General features: G+C 34.1%; 2 protein-coding genes across 3 annotated transcripts in view; one reads left to right on the forward strand and one right to left on the reverse strand.

The window, feature by feature from the left end:
- The first annotated feature begins 2,680 nt into the window (after positions 1-2,680).
- LOC114381154 (aspartic proteinase Asp1-like) lies at positions 2,681-6,567 on the forward strand. Its single transcript, XM_028340339.1, has 9 exons — positions 2,681-3,066; positions 3,651-3,768; positions 3,860-4,086; positions 4,550-4,783; positions 4,890-5,028; positions 5,143-5,337; positions 5,419-5,491; positions 5,659-5,746; positions 5,832-6,567. Exons 1-9 carry the CDS (start codon positions 2,882-2,884, stop codon positions 5,935-5,937), a joined length of 1,365 nt encoding a protein of 454 aa, XP_028196140.1. The 5' UTR covers positions 2,681-2,881; the 3' UTR covers positions 5,938-6,567.
- LOC114381153 (kinesin-like protein KIN-7C, mitochondrial) overlaps positions 5,966-16,419 on the reverse strand; it is a 31,374-nt gene continuing 20,920 nt past the window's right edge. The window contains exons 15-26 of one of the 2 annotated variants that reach the window (XM_028340337.1): positions 16,206-16,388; positions 15,844-16,014; positions 15,326-15,562; positions 15,069-15,209; positions 14,864-14,980; positions 9,667-9,717; positions 9,525-9,572; positions 9,211-9,453; positions 8,322-9,053; positions 6,958-7,047; positions 6,364-6,430; positions 5,966-6,279 (exon numbers count right to left, since the gene is read on the reverse strand). In XM_028340337.1, coding sequence (XP_028196138.1) covers positions 6,410-6,430; positions 6,958-7,047; positions 8,322-9,053; positions 9,211-9,453; positions 9,525-9,572; positions 9,667-9,717; positions 14,864-14,980; positions 15,069-15,209; positions 15,326-15,562; positions 15,844-16,014; positions 16,206-16,388 — 2,034 coding nt within the window. In that variant the 3' untranslated portion in view covers positions 5,966-6,279; positions 6,364-6,409. The remainder of the gene's footprint in view (positions 6,280-6,363; positions 6,431-6,957; positions 7,048-8,321; positions 9,054-9,210; positions 9,454-9,524; positions 9,573-9,666; positions 9,718-14,863; positions 14,981-15,068; positions 15,210-15,325; positions 15,563-15,843; positions 16,015-16,205; positions 16,389-16,419) is intronic. The other variant, XM_028340338.1, reaches the window with a different exon arrangement.

Consider the following 16,419-nt stretch of genomic DNA (forward strand, 5'->3'; position numbering starts at 1 on the left):
TAGTGGGAGTCTGTACCTATTTGTTTTGTAGGTACTGTCTATCAAAAACACCAAATGACATGCATTGCATAACTTTACTACATCAGGGTGACACCAAAATAGATCATGTACCACAAATTCATCCTTTAATCTATGCCAACGAATATATTGATCACGTTCAAGAAGTTTCATTAGATGTTACATTTCAGTATCACCTCCTCTAATGGAAGAACGATATGTACTTTTTGCATTGTATATTTGTTTGATAGTTGTGCAACTATTGACATTGTGCTCCTTCAATATTAGTAGGATGTTTCTTGGTTTCACCATCGACTTTGTTATATCAACAATAATTGTCTTCTCATCCTTAGTCAATCGCCCAGCGTATGGATGTTCAACTAAAGACTTGGCCAATTCATGATTATGAATCCCACAGATCAACTTCATCATCCAACCTTGCCCTCCAATCACTGGTTTCCCACGAAGCTTGAAGGGACAACCATATTTCCTACTCCCAATGGCTCTTATAACAAATTCTTTGTTCCTACACTTATACTGACCATTCCTTTCACAACCAATTAACACAAATGAACTTCTTCCTCTACTACCAGTATGTGTGTCTGACCTCATAATGACTGCAGCAAATCCGTTTTCATGGGCAACCGATCGAGCCTATTGCAAAACATAATCTCGGGTACCAAAGACCTACAATGCAACCCAGACAATTTATTTTTTATACAAAACATAAATTCAATCAAATGACTCAAAATAATGAACATTATTACCTGAGAAGTATTAAAAGCATATGAACAATCAACATGTGGTTCATTCACACCTCATTCTTGTTCATTTTCCTAATCCATATCAACTTCTTGAGACATTGTATTATCATACGTCCATTGATCTTCATCCATCTTAACAACAAATCAAAAAATTATACATCATACACAAGTCTACATAATCTTTTAAAGCACACCATAGTAGCAAAACTAAAATTAGTCCCTCGTAGTACTTTTTATCTAGTCATTAACATCAAAATTTGATAAATATCATAAAAATATATTAACTACATACATATTACCAACTTATACAACTACATTCAAAATTTATAACTAAATAATTTACTTAAACTAAATACAAATTTTGCACCTAAATAATTTCAATTTTTACTTATACTTTATTTAATTTGCAATAACTAAATAATTTATAAATTCTACAAAAAAATTACACGACAGGGACTACAAAAACACAATAATAAAATTTTTTAGGAAACATCTCATTTAACATAAAAAATACTTCAAATAAATAAAAATTTTGCACCCTAATTAACAAAAAAAAAATAGAAAACTATAACTAACAACTAATTTAACATTTTACTAGTTAAAATAAATTCAATTATTGTACCTAAATAATTTAATCTTTTACTTACACTATAAATAATTTGTAATAAATAAATTATCCACAATTTCAAAAATATGTAATAAAAATTAAACATATTAATAATGTTATTAAATCTAAATTTTTCAAAATTTAATAAATATTCTGGAAAAAAAACAATGCATATGGATGTACTACATCTGTATGCTTCATACGGATGAACTTCATCCGTAAGAATCATACAGATGTAGTTCATCTATAAGCTTTATGCAGATGAAATTTATCTGTAAGCTTCAAAATACAACATATGGATGAAGTACATCCGTATAAAGCTTACGGATGAACTACATCCGTATAATTCTTACAGATAAACTACATTCGTATGTTATAATTCTTGGTTATGGATGTACTTCATCTGTATACAACTTACGGATTAACTTTATCCACATGTTAATAATACTAGATCTACTAGAACACCAGTTACCCAGAAAAGCTAGAAAATGTGTACCTCTGTCGAAATAAAACCAACACCGGTAAGACTTTCACCTACACCGAACCGCTACCTCTCTCAACACTTGCAAAAACGACCACCAACGAGAAAAAACACACCACAATAAAAAAAAAAACCCAAGCTTTCAACACAACAAAAAACACAGAACGGGTGCCAATATAAAGAAAAAATAGCGAGGAACATTATTGGAATTTTCAAAGTGTGCTGGGTGCATCTAACAAGTCCCTTAATTTAAGTGCTGCTCCACCTACCAAATACTATTATATAAAGGTATTTTCATGTCTACATGTATGGATCCAAGCTCACATTTTTATACATCTTTTACAAAACTCTGACTTTAGCAGCAGGTGATTGTAGGTTCTGCTCCTTAGGAGCAACAAGCCCACATTCCTTATGCTACTTGAAGCATCCACCATGTTGGGAGGAACCAAAAATATCTCTAAACAATTAATAAAGAAATATCAAATAAAATAAATTAATGTGATTTTAGGTGAATTTATTATATTTGATTTATCTTAATCTTAGAAAAAAATGTATTATTTGTCGATATCTATTCATTATGTTAAATTAAAATATAATCAATAAATATAATTTACATTATATAAGTTATTTGTAGAGTGTAAAATTGAAAAGTAAATAAATAAAATAAAATAATTAGATCGAAACTTTTTTATTTAAATTTAAATATATTTTAAAAGAAGTTGACAAAATATATATTTTTCTTCATAAATTTCATATTATTAAAGAAGCTAAAATAAAAAATCCATTTCTAAATAAAGCATTAAATAACGTTGGTATCTGCCAACTGCCCCCACCCCCGACCAAAAACAAGCCAGAAAATAAAATAGACACACCGCAGAGAATGCTCTATTTCAGTGTCCAAAACTCCTTCCCTTTTTTCATTTCCTTTTCGATTTCATCATTTGTTTCTGAGACACCCTTTCTTGAATCACTGCACCCTTTTTCCCTCTCTCTCAGAAAATAAAGTTTTTTTTTCCAAGTGAGGATGTTAAAATGAAAGGAATAATAGCATTGCACACGCTTTTGCCATTTCTTCTATTTTCTGCCATTTTACCACTCCCTTTCTCAGCTCAACCCCGCAACGCCAAGAAGCCCAAAACCCCATATTCTGATAATAATCATCATCGCCTTTCCTCCTCTGCTGTTTTCAAACTTCAGGGAAATGTGTACCCTCTTGGGTATGTTGTGATTCTACAATAATTGTTTTGTTTTATTCAAACTTTATCATCAAGTAGTAATAGTATCATCTTGCTTTTATTGTTAATTTTTTTTCTCTCACTTCTTATTTTGTGTAATTGAATGTTTTTTTTTTTTTGGATAACTTTGTTCTAGTCATTATATTTGTCTTCTGAGTTGAGCTATGTTAAGTTTTTGAAACATTCTTTTATCTGTCTCCTATACTTAATAAAATGGAATTTTCAGTTCTTATAGATTTGATTCCTGATCTAGTTTTCAGATTATTATCAAGTATATCTGCTGTTTCATTGAGTTTCACCTGCCATTCAATTTCTAATTTATTTAGAGAAAGAATAAAAGTTAGGTTTGACTGAGGCTCTTAACTTTTTTCTTGTTTTTTTTTTTATTATTATTATTTGGGGGGGATTGGACTCCATCTCACAAAAAGTCACTTTTTTCTTATACATGTTTTGGAAGAAAAAGAAAAGGAAACATGGTAGTTGAATTTCTAAAGTGAATTGGTTTTTCTTGTTAGGTTTAAATTACACGGGTTCCATGAAAAATATCTGTATTCCTCTTTATGCAGGCATTACACAGTGTCTCTCAACATTGGCTATCCCCCCAAGCTTTATGACCTTGACATTGACTCGGGTAGTGACCTTACTTGGGTTCAGTGTGATGCACCATGTAAAGGTTGCACCAAGGTATGCTTAAACTTAGATTAGGCCTTTTTCTGAAGTATGAACCATAACAAATCATTTTATCTTGTTATTTACGTGGTGGCAATCTTTGCAGCCTCGCGATCAACTTTATAAACCCAATCACAACCTTGTGCAATGTGTGGACCAGTTGTGTTCTGAAGTGCACTTATCAATGGCCTATAATTGTCCTTCCCCAGATGACCCATGTGACTATGAGGTTGAGTATGCAGATCATGGATCATCTCTGGGTGTGCTAGTCCGGGATTACATTCCTTTTCAATTCACCAATGGCTCTGTGGTGCGCCCTAGGGTAGCCTTTGGGTAAGTGTTTTGTTTCCAATTTCCATCTTCATGAGTGACACTGGTGGTATCAACTACCAAGGCCTGCTTTGGATAAACTTACCCATCAGTATTAATAGGAGAAGGAAACAAGAAGGTAAAGTGGTAAAATGAATTAAATTTTTCCCATAGCCTAAAACTAACTTATGCACTTAACTTTTATATTAGCTCTCTCATCTAACACCATAGTTGATTTTATCTTCTTATTTTCTTCTTTTACAAGTGTTTATAGTGAAGTTTATTCAAATGGGACTTAATTAGATAATTTGTATTGAAGTTGTGATGTAAAAAAAAAATATGGTGAAGTTATGCTTCAGTAAATAGAGCAACAGGACAGAATTGATCTACTCACAGGAAAAAAGTTACCATGACTTCAACTTGGAGCTAAAGTTTTCCATTCATCTTTGAGAATAATTAAGAGTTTCTTTGTCTGATGAATGGCTAGGTGCGGATATGATCAAAAGTATTCTGGTTCTAACTCCCCACCTGCTACGTCAGGAGTCCTTGGCCTTGGGAATGGCAGAGCAAGCATTTTGTCTCAGCTTCATTCTTTGGGTCTGATCCGCAATGTTGTTGGCCACTGCCTAAGTGCACAAGGAGGAGGGTTTTTATTCTTCGGAGATGATTTCATTCCCTCTTCAGGAATTGTTTGGACATCCATGTTGTCGAGTTCTTCGGAGTAAGTTTTAAAAATTGATGCCATTTGTTCCTTCTGAGATTTTTTTGTTTCACACTTGCATCATCTGTTGCCGTTCATGAAAAGTTGCCAACAATCATTGCTTCAGAAAACACTACAGCTCAGGACCAGCAGAACTGGTTTTCAATGGAAAGGCTACTGCTGTTAAGGGTCTTGAACTTATCTTCGATAGTGGGAGCTCTTACACATACTTCAACTCACAAGCCTATCAAGCTGTTGTTGATTTAGTAAGATAGAAACTAGAGAGAGGCTCAATTTTCATCATCAATCTCGTTGTCTTATATGGCCTAAGATATTTAGTCAGCCATCTTAAGTTAATAATTCCTTGATCCATAATTCAGGTAACTAAAGATTTAAAGGGAAAACAGTTGAAAAGAGCAACTGATGACCCATCACTTCCAATTTGTTGGAAGGGTGCAAAGTCTTTCGAATCGTTAAGTGATGTCAAGAAATATTTCAAGCCCCTAGCATTGAGCTTCAAAAAAATCATGAATTTGCAGATGCACCTACCACCAGAATCTTACCTTATTATCACTGTGAGCACCTTTTAAGACTGAACAACTCTGCCTCTAGTTAAGGAAACAAATGAAATTGTCTAACATGCTGTCCTTTACCAGAAACATGGCAATGTCTGCTTGGGGATTCTAGATGGCACTGAAGTAGGACTAGAAAATCTGAACATAATAGGAGGTAAGGCATGCCAATTTAAAAGAGTATAAAAAATTCCTTTCTCTTATTTGATTATTGTTGGAAATCAGGAATAAATGTCATTTATTAAATGTCATTTATTATAAATGACATTTATTCCTGATTCTCAACAATTTTTTTGATGGTAATATGCCTTTTATTGCTCTCAGACATCACTTTACAAGATAAAATGGTGATTTATGACAACGAGAAACAGCAGATTGGATGGGTTTCTTCAAATTGTGATAGGCTTCCCAAGTAATATATTTCTCTTATCATTTCTTATATAACTGTGAACGCCAATTAGTCTTACAAGGGAATATTTTCATGTTCATTCAAACAGTGTGGATCGTGATTTGGAAGGTGATTTTCCACACCCATATGCAACAAATTTGGGTATCTTTGGGGACCGTTGCCCTGCATCATATGAAGAAACAGGCTGTGAATGAATTGCTAGGGAAGGAGGGTGCTTGGATGTACATTAAATAGCATGTATAATTCCATATAGTACAACATATATATACATAGATATTTTTGTCACCTTACAATATTTTATGCTTCATAAGCTACATTTTGTGAATTTGTAAATGATAACTTCCAAACGATACAAGCTACAGTTACTGATCCTTGCTTGAGAAAAAATCATGAAGCTGAGGGGCCTCAATTCCCATCAGTAGCAAGTAGTTATTCGCCTAAACTAACTGATTGGCCTTCACTGCTTCCATGCACCAGCACAAGGATGATTGAGAGAAGATTGCCAGTATTTTGTGAAGTTACAAAGTATAATGTACCTGAAATAATAGTGCATATTAAGTTAAAAGACCCTGGATTAGGTACATAATTTCATGACTGTACTTTTAGGAATTGATACCAACTTCAGAAACCCCGTGTACGACAGTCACAGCAGCCAACAGCATGATGCTACAAGTTTTGATTTGCATACTGCAAGTTGTAAAATGTAAAATAACATTAATCAGTCATGACAGTTTGTTCGCAAGAGATTATAATATTAGGCAGAATATAACAGACACGCAGGTATGCTGGTCAAAGTTGAATAAGAAAAAAGGATAGCATGTGCATGTCACTCGTTTTACTTCCCTCCAGAAATGCCACTTCCTTTTTCATTAACTGATAAATAAAAATCTATAATTTGGAATTTAACTTCTTATAGGGGACTTGTCTTGGCATATACTGCCTCTTATCACATTGAAAATTAATAATATTGATATTCATAATTTTAAAATATATCTAGTATCAAGCAGAAGGCCTATAGGTAATAAGTAATAACTCATCAGAAACAGCATCTAAGATGGAGTAAATGTTTACATTTCCTGGATATAAATGAACATAAAAATTGACCTCAAAATATATATTAAAATTTTCACGGGCAGAAGAAAAAATCAATTTGTTTCATTAGGACATGGCAATGGAAAATTATTGTTGAAAGGCAGGCAAGTGAGAGATGTCACCTTAGCATGGCAAATCTTTGTTATTGCCTCAATATGAAGGTTTTGAAGTTCTTCAAGGGCCATAACATCCAGACCAGCAATATCTTCACCCTATTCCATAGTTAAAAGTGCTATCATTTGCAATTCTGTCTTCACGAAGAGAAATAAAAAAAACAAGTCTAGGCTATGTGATGCAAGATGCATGACAACCTACGAAATTAACCCTTCTGTGCCATTTATGATTTCTACTCTCCAAAATGCAAATCTATTGTGAATGTATATAGAAGATCGCAACAAGGGAGATCAGGTTCGAAAAACCCAAGTAACTAGCAACCTGTCTATAACTATTCTCTATGGAATTTGATCTTTCTACACAGTGGAACAGTATCCTGAATTTTCTTTTTCTAGTCTTCTTGGAAGTTGGTACCCTAACCCATATTTGTTATTCCTGTCTTTAAAAAATCCTACCTATAGCTATTTCAGAACCTTATGGTATGTTTGGGAGAGATGAAATGGAGTGAAAAGGAAGGGAAACTTTCAAAAATTAGTGTAGGTCCACACCTCCAACACACTACTTTAATTCAAATATTTTTTCTCAATTTCATTCCACTCAATCAAACACACCGTTAGGCTCTGCTAGAGATTTAGCTATTAGATTCCAGATATTTAAACAATTATGTTTTGCACTTTTTATATTCCTGCTTTCCCTAATTCAATGTCTAAATTCCAAAAAAAAAGTAGAATCCTAAAGCCAGTATTCACTTTGAGGTTAATTCTTTCAGACCCATATGTAGTTGTGCTTGAAGTCTGATCTATCCTTGTTGAAAGGTTTATGCTTAAATACATTTCTGGTCCCTGTAATTCAATGCCTTTTTGATTCTCATCCTTGCAAAATGTGTTTGTTTTATTTTTCCATCCTTAAAGTGCTTTAGATAACATTTTTTTCACTGTTCAAAGGGCTATCTGAAGCACTTTAAGGACAAAAAACAAAATAAACACATTTTGCAAAAACCAAATTAAAAAAAAAATTACAGGGACGAAAATGAAAAAAATGCTGGGACTAAAAATATATTTAAGTCAAAGGTTATCTATGTTTTTTTACTAATTATATTTCTTTGAAAGAAATTACTACTATTTGTATTAATTACAGTCTAATAGAACTTGCTATTTAGTTAATCATATCATGAGTACATCTCATTGATCTTTCCTTTCCAGTCTACCTTATCCCAATTTTCTCTTCATCATCTCTCTTCTAAAAAGCAGTCACCTAAACTCATTTTCTCACCCTTGATCTTACTTAAGTCAGGAAGAAATTCAATCAATGCAGATTTATGTTATCATGGAACATAAATGAAATATGAAATGTGATCATGAGAATGAGATACCTTCAATATAGAAATATGACTTTCTAGTTCTTTGCATCTTCTTCTTTCTCTTTGATAATTAGCCCTCAGTTCTTCTAATGCAATCATATCTTCCATGCTCCCTAAAATTTCACCCTCTTTGTATTGTTTTCTATGAGAGTAACCATTAGATGTTGGATGCCCATTTTTAACCTTGGTTTGCACATCATTAGTTGACTTGTCCTCAACATTAATCCCAGACTTTTTCATCTTTGACACCAGCATCCGCATGTTTGTAAGCTCATATTCCAAATCTTGTTTTTGGTGTTTTATTTCATCAAGTGTACTTCTTAGGTCATCTTCTATTTCAACTTTCACAGATAGAGCTGCTTCTAATGCAGCTTCTCTTTGGAGTCTAGCATTAAGGTCCTTCTGCAAGTCCTCAATAAGAACTTCGTTCCCCAACTTTTTCGATTTCCCATCTCGTTGAAAACTATTATTAATATTTTGCTTGCAATCATATGAAGATGTTGGAGAAAAGTTTGAATTGCAAGAGGCTTCCTTTGCAGCTTCCAGATCACCACTCAGTTCTGCATTTTCATAAGTAAGTTTAGTCACTTCTTCAGCAAGGTTTCGGAGTTCAACTGCTGCAGCTGCTGCCAACTCTTTTGCATATGAAGCTTCCTCTGCAAGTTTCTGGCTTTGAATTTCAAGCCCATCTTTCTCTTCCACTAATCTCACATTTTCTTGCCTTAAATTCTCCACTTCTGCTACCTGCACAATTGAATGCAATAGTAAAAAAGAAAACCACTCCTACTGAAACACAAACAAGCAAAAAAATCTAGGAATCCGTTCTCAAATTTATCTATTATGCCAATAATAGTTTAAGTTTACTTCTGCAGAAGGTGCCAGAGAGAGAGAGAGAGATAACCTGCACAAGAATTTGAGAATTTATAATTGAATCATTACTTCCTTGCTTGGGGTGTGCTTGAGAAACTATTGCATTCAAGTTTTTGACTGATTGTGCTTCATCAGTCTTTCCTAATATGTCTCTAGAACAGTCAGTCTCATTATCAGCAGCGCGCTGATGATAAGTTGAGGTTTTATCCAGCAACAAATTTATTTGTTTCTTTAGTGAAATAATTGTCTCTTGCATCTCAACGTTTTCTGAATTCTGTAGAATTTTAGCAAATGTCAGGAATTGCAACAAGTCCCCTTAAAAGGACATACAATTGTGTAATATACCTTCAACTGCAGTTGCTCTTGAAGTATCCTGTTATCTGCAGACTTGATCTTGAATGCTCAATCAATATGAGAGAACAACTTAGTACTCAGATTTATGCTAGCTAAATGCAATTGAAACCATCAAGAGGACAAGACAACCAACCTCAAGTTCAAAAATTTTTTCATTGAGCTCAGTGGTAAGCTTGGATAGAGCCTACATTAGAAATTGAAGTTATGTGTTAGTTGATTTTACCCATAAACTACACCCCAATTTTTATTTTAGATAAAACAAAGGAAGTTCGTCAATACATAACAAATTTGCAATATAAGCATCATTAAGAACCATTCAAAAAGAAGAGTTATCGCAAATTACTGAAAGTCAGAAAATTCTACAAAAACCTGTTGGTTAATTTTGAAAATCGAGATAATCCTGGATAAATCTGAAGTCGTGTATAAACACTTTCAGATTGAATCAAATTTCGGGGTTCAACCAAAATTGTTCAATCGGATAAAATCAGAAGATTATAATTCAAGAGTTTTGTTTTGGTCTTGTGAGTTTTTCACACGTTATGCTTTCTGAACCAGGATGATTATTTATAATCAAAGAACAGGTGGTTATTGGCGGTTGATGGAAGTTATTTATTTTTAAAAATTGCCGTTGATGGAAGTTTTAGTAACTTCCATGTAACTTCCAACCGTTGATGGAAGTTTTAGTAACTTCCATGTAACTTCCAACCTTTGCCTAAACCGAACATCTCGTTATTACATTAAAACAAGCGTGCACTCTTATTTTAACACAATAAAGAGATCAATTACACTAAAATGTCCAACAAACCTCCCCCATTTTAGTGTAATTACCGATCAAATCACCAAAGTCATAACATACCACAAACTACTGCATAGATGAAATATCGTGACGATTGAATTTCATCTTAGCAAATTACACGTTTCAAATATTCGAATATCAGGGTGTCACTAAGGATTGAACCCTTTCTATTCATAATGAATACATGAAGATAATTTGCACAATAGTTTATAACATTACTCTTGCTCGACACTAGTTTTACTAGCCTGTGTCCCTATCCTTCATAAGCATATCAAAGCCAAGTCCCAGCTTCTTGAAGCGGCTAAACTTCATGCTTATATAGGTAGTCCTTTTCTTTCTTGCACCTGCAAATGCAATTTTTCAAAAGAACCATTGAGAAGTTATACTTCAACCTCCTTAACTTGCAGAACCGAACACATACCTTTTGGGACACTTTCGATGATGTGTTCCAATCTCTACATGTTAAGCTTTCCACATTGAATTCAGCACCCAATGTCATATTAGATGGGAATTGGGTATCTTAACATAAGAGATTTCAGATGGACTTTAATCCTAATCCCACAGCCGACCTTTTCACGAGATCTCTACTTAACCCTTTGGTTAAATGATCGGCCAAATTATGCTGAGTTCTCACAAACCTACATCCCCAAATTTTGAGATAACTCAAATTTGGTGTCTTTTGGTGCCAAAGTTCATATGGGGTAACCTTATTCCTTTTGTTAGGAATTCGGTTCAACAAGTAACAGGCTGCCAACATAGCCTCACCCCAAAATCCTTCACTTAAATCCGAATAGGATAACATGGAATTCACCATTTCTTTCAAGGTTCTATTCTTCCTTTCGGCTACACCATTTTGTTGTGGTGTATAGGGAGCTGTAGTTTGATGTATTATTCCAGTAGATTGAAAATAAACCGGATCATAATACTCACCTCCCCTATCTGTACGAAGAGTTTTGATTAGCCCATTTTGATGAAGTTCTACCTCTTTCTTATAAATTTTAAATTTATCAAGAGCTTCATCTTTTGTATTTAATAAATATACATAACAATACCTTGATGCATCATCAATAAAAGTAACAAGATATTTTTTATGACCTAATGATAGAGTAGCATGCAAATCACACAAATCACTATGAATAAGGTCTAAGACTTTAGTCTCACTTTTAACATCCTTAAAAGGTTTCCTAGTGATCTTGGTCAACATGCAAGTTTTGCATTTTTCAATGTTCATATCAAAAGGAGGAATCATACTTGTTTTTGACATATCTTTTAATCTTTTGTAATGAACATGTCCTAATCTAGCATGCCAAATTTCTGATTTTGTCATATTAGTTATAGAACTACACGAGGCCATACAAACAGATTCATGAACAAAAGGAACATCAATGTTTAATTTAAACATTCCATTACAACGATAACCAAATCCAACAAACGAACCATGTCTTGACAAGATGTACTTGTCACTTTCAAGTACTTGCTTGAAACCACAATTATTTAAAACCATACCAGACAATAAGTTCTTACGAATACCAGGTACAAATAAGACATTATCCAAATACAAACTTTTTCCGGAAGTAAAAACTAAATTAACACAACCTAATCCTAGGATTGGTTCAGTTGCAACATTGCCCATCTTCACAATAGAGCCATCATCGATTGGTCTAAATTCCTTGAACCAACGACGATCTTTGCACACATGGCTTGTTGCTCCCGAATCAAACCACCAAGCAACGTCATCATCCTGCACATAGAATGCATCAGATATTAGTGATACATAATTCGAATTCGTATTCGAATTAAAATTATTCACTACAATCTGACCTTGTTGCTTTTCAGGATCATTAGACCCACTTGGACCAGCCTTGTTCTTTCCTTTGAACACCCGGCAATCCCTCTTTAAATGACCAGGTTTCCCACACTTCCAACATGATAATTTTGTCTGTTTGTTTGGACCTTTGTTCTTATTTCCTTGAAATTTTCGTTTGTTACCTTTAGCATTGTAATTTTGCTTAACTGTTCCACTTTCCTCTACCATATTAACGGAAGAGGAACCTGCTACGGTTTTATCATTGACTTTGTCAATTTCCTGAGCCCTCAGCGACTCCTCAATCATGAAATGACTACCGAGTTGAACCAGAGTCAACTCTTCCTTCATATGTTTCAAGGTATGCTTGAAGTCTTTCCAAGAAGAAGGCAGTTTATCAATTATAGATGAAACTGCAATGGATTCATCCATTTTCAAATCATGTTGAGTAAACTGACCCAAAATCCGCAGCAGTTCATTATATTGCTCCATAACAAGCCTCGAATCAATCATTTTGTAATTAAAGAAATTACTAACTAAGAATTTGTTACTTGAGGCATCTTCTGCCATATACTTGGATTCAAGAGAGTCCCATAATTCCTTAGCAGACTCAACATTTTGATAAATATCAAAGAGAGAGTCAGACATACCGTTCAGAATGTGTCCACGACAAATGTAATCGTCGTTCTCCCATTTTGAACGCTTCCTTGTTTGATCCAGAGTTTCGCCTTCCATATACACCGGCATCGGTGTACTCAGCACATACACCACATTCAATGTTGTCAAGAGAAAGTGCATCTTCTTCTGCCATCTTCTGAAATCCTGCCCTTCAAACTTGTCCAACTTCGCAAACTTGCTTGTCATCTTCGAACTATCGTTCGTCATCTCGAAAGATTTGATTCAATCTTTTGTTGGTTAATTTTGAAAATCGAGATAATCCTGGATAAATCTGAAGTCGTGTATAAACACTTTCAGATTGAATCAAATTTCGGGGTTCAACCAAAATTGTTCAATCGGATAAAATCAGAAGATTATAATTCAAGAGTTTTGTTTTGGTCTTGTGAGTTTTTCACACGTTATGCTTTCTGAACCAGGATGATTATTTATAATCAAAGAACAGGTGGTTATTGGCGGTTGATGGAAGTTATTTATTTTTAAAAATTGTCGTTGATGGAAGTTTTAGTAACTTCCATGTAACTTCCATGTAACTTCCAACCGTTGATGGAAGTTTTAGTAACTTCCAACCTTTGCCTAAACCGAACATCTCGTTATTACATTAAAACAAGCGTGCACTCTTATTTTAACACAATAAAGAGATCAATTACACTAAAATGTCCAACAAAACCTTGGGTCCAAAAGGTTTTATTTTTCACCCAAAAGAAAAAAGTGGGGAAGAATCTCTCAACAAGGGAGAGGACAATCAAATGATAGGTTAGGTTCTCATTTGTCAAGTATAGGACCCTGTAAATACCCAATAACCCAAACAAAACAGCAGAAGTAGTCCCCATTGCCCACCTCAATTACCGGGGTGCTATATGAAAATATCTTAGATTATGGTCAAGGATTAATTTCCCTATTTCCTCTTTATTTCTTAGAATTGGTCACATTCCCTTATCACAATTTGTTTCCCTAATTAGCTTAACTAGGATTATGATTAATATAAATAAGGGTTAGTGTTCCAAATTTTACAAAGAGATCAATACATCTATATACTGCTGTCCATCTCAGTTAATATCAGGGTTGTCAATAGTGTGCAATAGTGGCGTAGAGGTGCATAGTGCACTGCCATTACACTTCGCTGTGGCAGTTGTAGTGGCCGCAATAGCAGCATTTATCGGCATTATAGCATCACTATGCTGACGGTGTCCAAAATCCAGACTATGGTTAGAGGGGCATTTTAAGAAGGTAATTTTGGTCATCTATATCCTAAAGACTCAAACTCATTCACTCTTTTTTTCTCTATCTCTTTGGTTAGACGTGGTACCCTTTGTTACTATTATTTATTTGTATGTTTGCTTAAGAGCTAAGACCTATAAATTTTCATTGTTAATTATGAACATGTCAAGATTTTTTAGTATTTTTTTAATTTTTGAGCATTTATATGTATTTAGTATGAATTATATAAACTGTATAACAATTTATTCCAAAAAAAAACAATACTGAAATATTAAATAAACAAGTCTGAAGTGAAGTGTTAAAAAGGAAAAAACAAGTTCAAAGACTTAACTCCAGAGCAAGAGATGTCAAAAAAAAAAGGGGACAAGTCAGTAAAAAGAGGTGATTGAGGGCCACAAAACATAATGTTGGATGTGAGAAAGCAAGGATGAAATGACGATGTGGTGGTTGATGATGACAATTACTAGTTTGAGAAAGAAAAAAAATCCATGAAGCTTAAATAAGAGATAAATGATCAGGTCAAGTTTTTTGAGTGTTTCTTTATTACTGTTCTTGAATTATATATACCTGTTCAGCATGGGTTGTAGCACACTGCATTAAACATAATTCTGTTTTTGTTCATCATGGATAATATGAAATATATACTCTGGGATTTTAACAATTACATCTATAATGATATATGGTGGTATTAAACTTCTTATCACAATGCAAATTCATATAGCATGAAAGAACAGCCAGATGTTACAAGTTTTGAGATAGAATTCTTTCAATTGTCTTTCACCAAATATAGCTGCCTTTATAAGGTGGTCTAAAGTAGATTTTAGTTTCAGTTACCTGAGACATTTCACTGTTATTTGGTGCATGTCCTATTGATCCAATCATCCGTTGCTCTAGGATACGGATTTGATTCTTCTTTTGGCTAATTTCACCCTTCAACTTATGCATGCCCTCCTGTCATTATCACCAAAATAATCCGCCCAGTTTTATTATGAAATATTAAAATTGTTCTATGTTTGTCAATCTTAAATAAAAAGCTCACTTGTAGTTGGATATCTTCAGGCTTGTTAGCTGCTTGTTCAGACAGTCTTTTCAGAGAACTAATACAAAATGCCACCTCTCCAGCCAACATTTTTATTTGTTCACGCAGAAGATCCATTTGATCTGTAACAGTAGTTCCAGTCTGCAAGATAGTCATTCAACACAGTTATGGTTCACATCCATGAGATTCACCGGTTTCAAGATACATGTATCATGTGCCTTTCCAGCAATATGAATCACTAGTATTTGAGATCTCACCGGAGGAAGTTGATGACCTCCAACAGTTACACTGAACAAGTCACCTGCTTGAGTTCTTCCTGGAAAAGAATTTAGAGATGAAGCATTATCCTTTCTTCTGACTGAACTCCTTCGTGAATCTTTCATGTCATGAAGCATAACTCTGTTCGGAGTTAATTTTGAAGCAGATGCAGGTGACCCATTTCCAGAGCCCTCACTATCAACATTTGGCGATAATCCATCAATATTATCAGGTTTCTGTGTCAGTAGCAAATATTGTTGGTTGGATAACAATATACATAAGATACTAAATTCACATAAAATTTATATAGAGCAATACCAATTGCCAAATCCTAATCCACACAAAATTCAGCTTGGCAGAAAGTCCCTAATCTTTAGTGACCTATTATTTATGAATTGGGGTTTTTGTATATTATTATTTTATACATTGATATTAACTTCTGTACTTATCAATCAGTTAGTCAATTATTTCAACATAAAATTAATATAGTTCAAATTAAAAAAGGAAAACAACTTACTCTCAGCTTCAACCAACCAAGCATTCCACGCCTTTTGCTTCTTTTATAATCCTTCCCCAATTCATCTAAATTGGTAATGTCATCCTTTTCTTCTGGTGAAGGAACTGAAGCATGGCTCCCTGTGTCATCATTAATCCAGGTCTCACGTTTTCTATCTGGTAAATATGCTAGCTGCATTCAGAGAAAGACAAACATTTGTCATTATCACAAATAGTATTTACAATTTCACTGGCCATTCCAAGAAACTGGAAATTTGTATCTGAAAACAGGACATTAATTAAAAGTCGGGACATTAAAAGATCAAATTCCAAAGCATATAATTGACTGCTGCACATACTAGAGTACCCTTCTGAAAAACACACCTCATCTTCCCCAAAAGAATGCCTTCGTCTATGACTGGGCCTTTCTGCAATGCTTGATGACATTGCATTCTTTGTAGAAACTAAGATTAATTTGGTTAGTCGCTGAATTCTTCCCATCAATGCTGCTTTAGCTTGTTCCTCCTCTTGCAATCTCGACTTCAATTTGGATTGCCCAGCTTCAAGCTATTACATAATGAAGAAATGCTTATTATGG

This window comes from Glycine soja, chromosome 13, assembly GCF_004193775.1.
Source record: "Glycine soja cultivar W05 chromosome 13, ASM419377v2, whole genome shotgun sequence".
In the NCBI taxonomy this organism is placed as follows: domain Eukaryota; kingdom Viridiplantae; phylum Streptophyta; class Magnoliopsida; order Fabales; family Fabaceae; genus Glycine; species Glycine soja.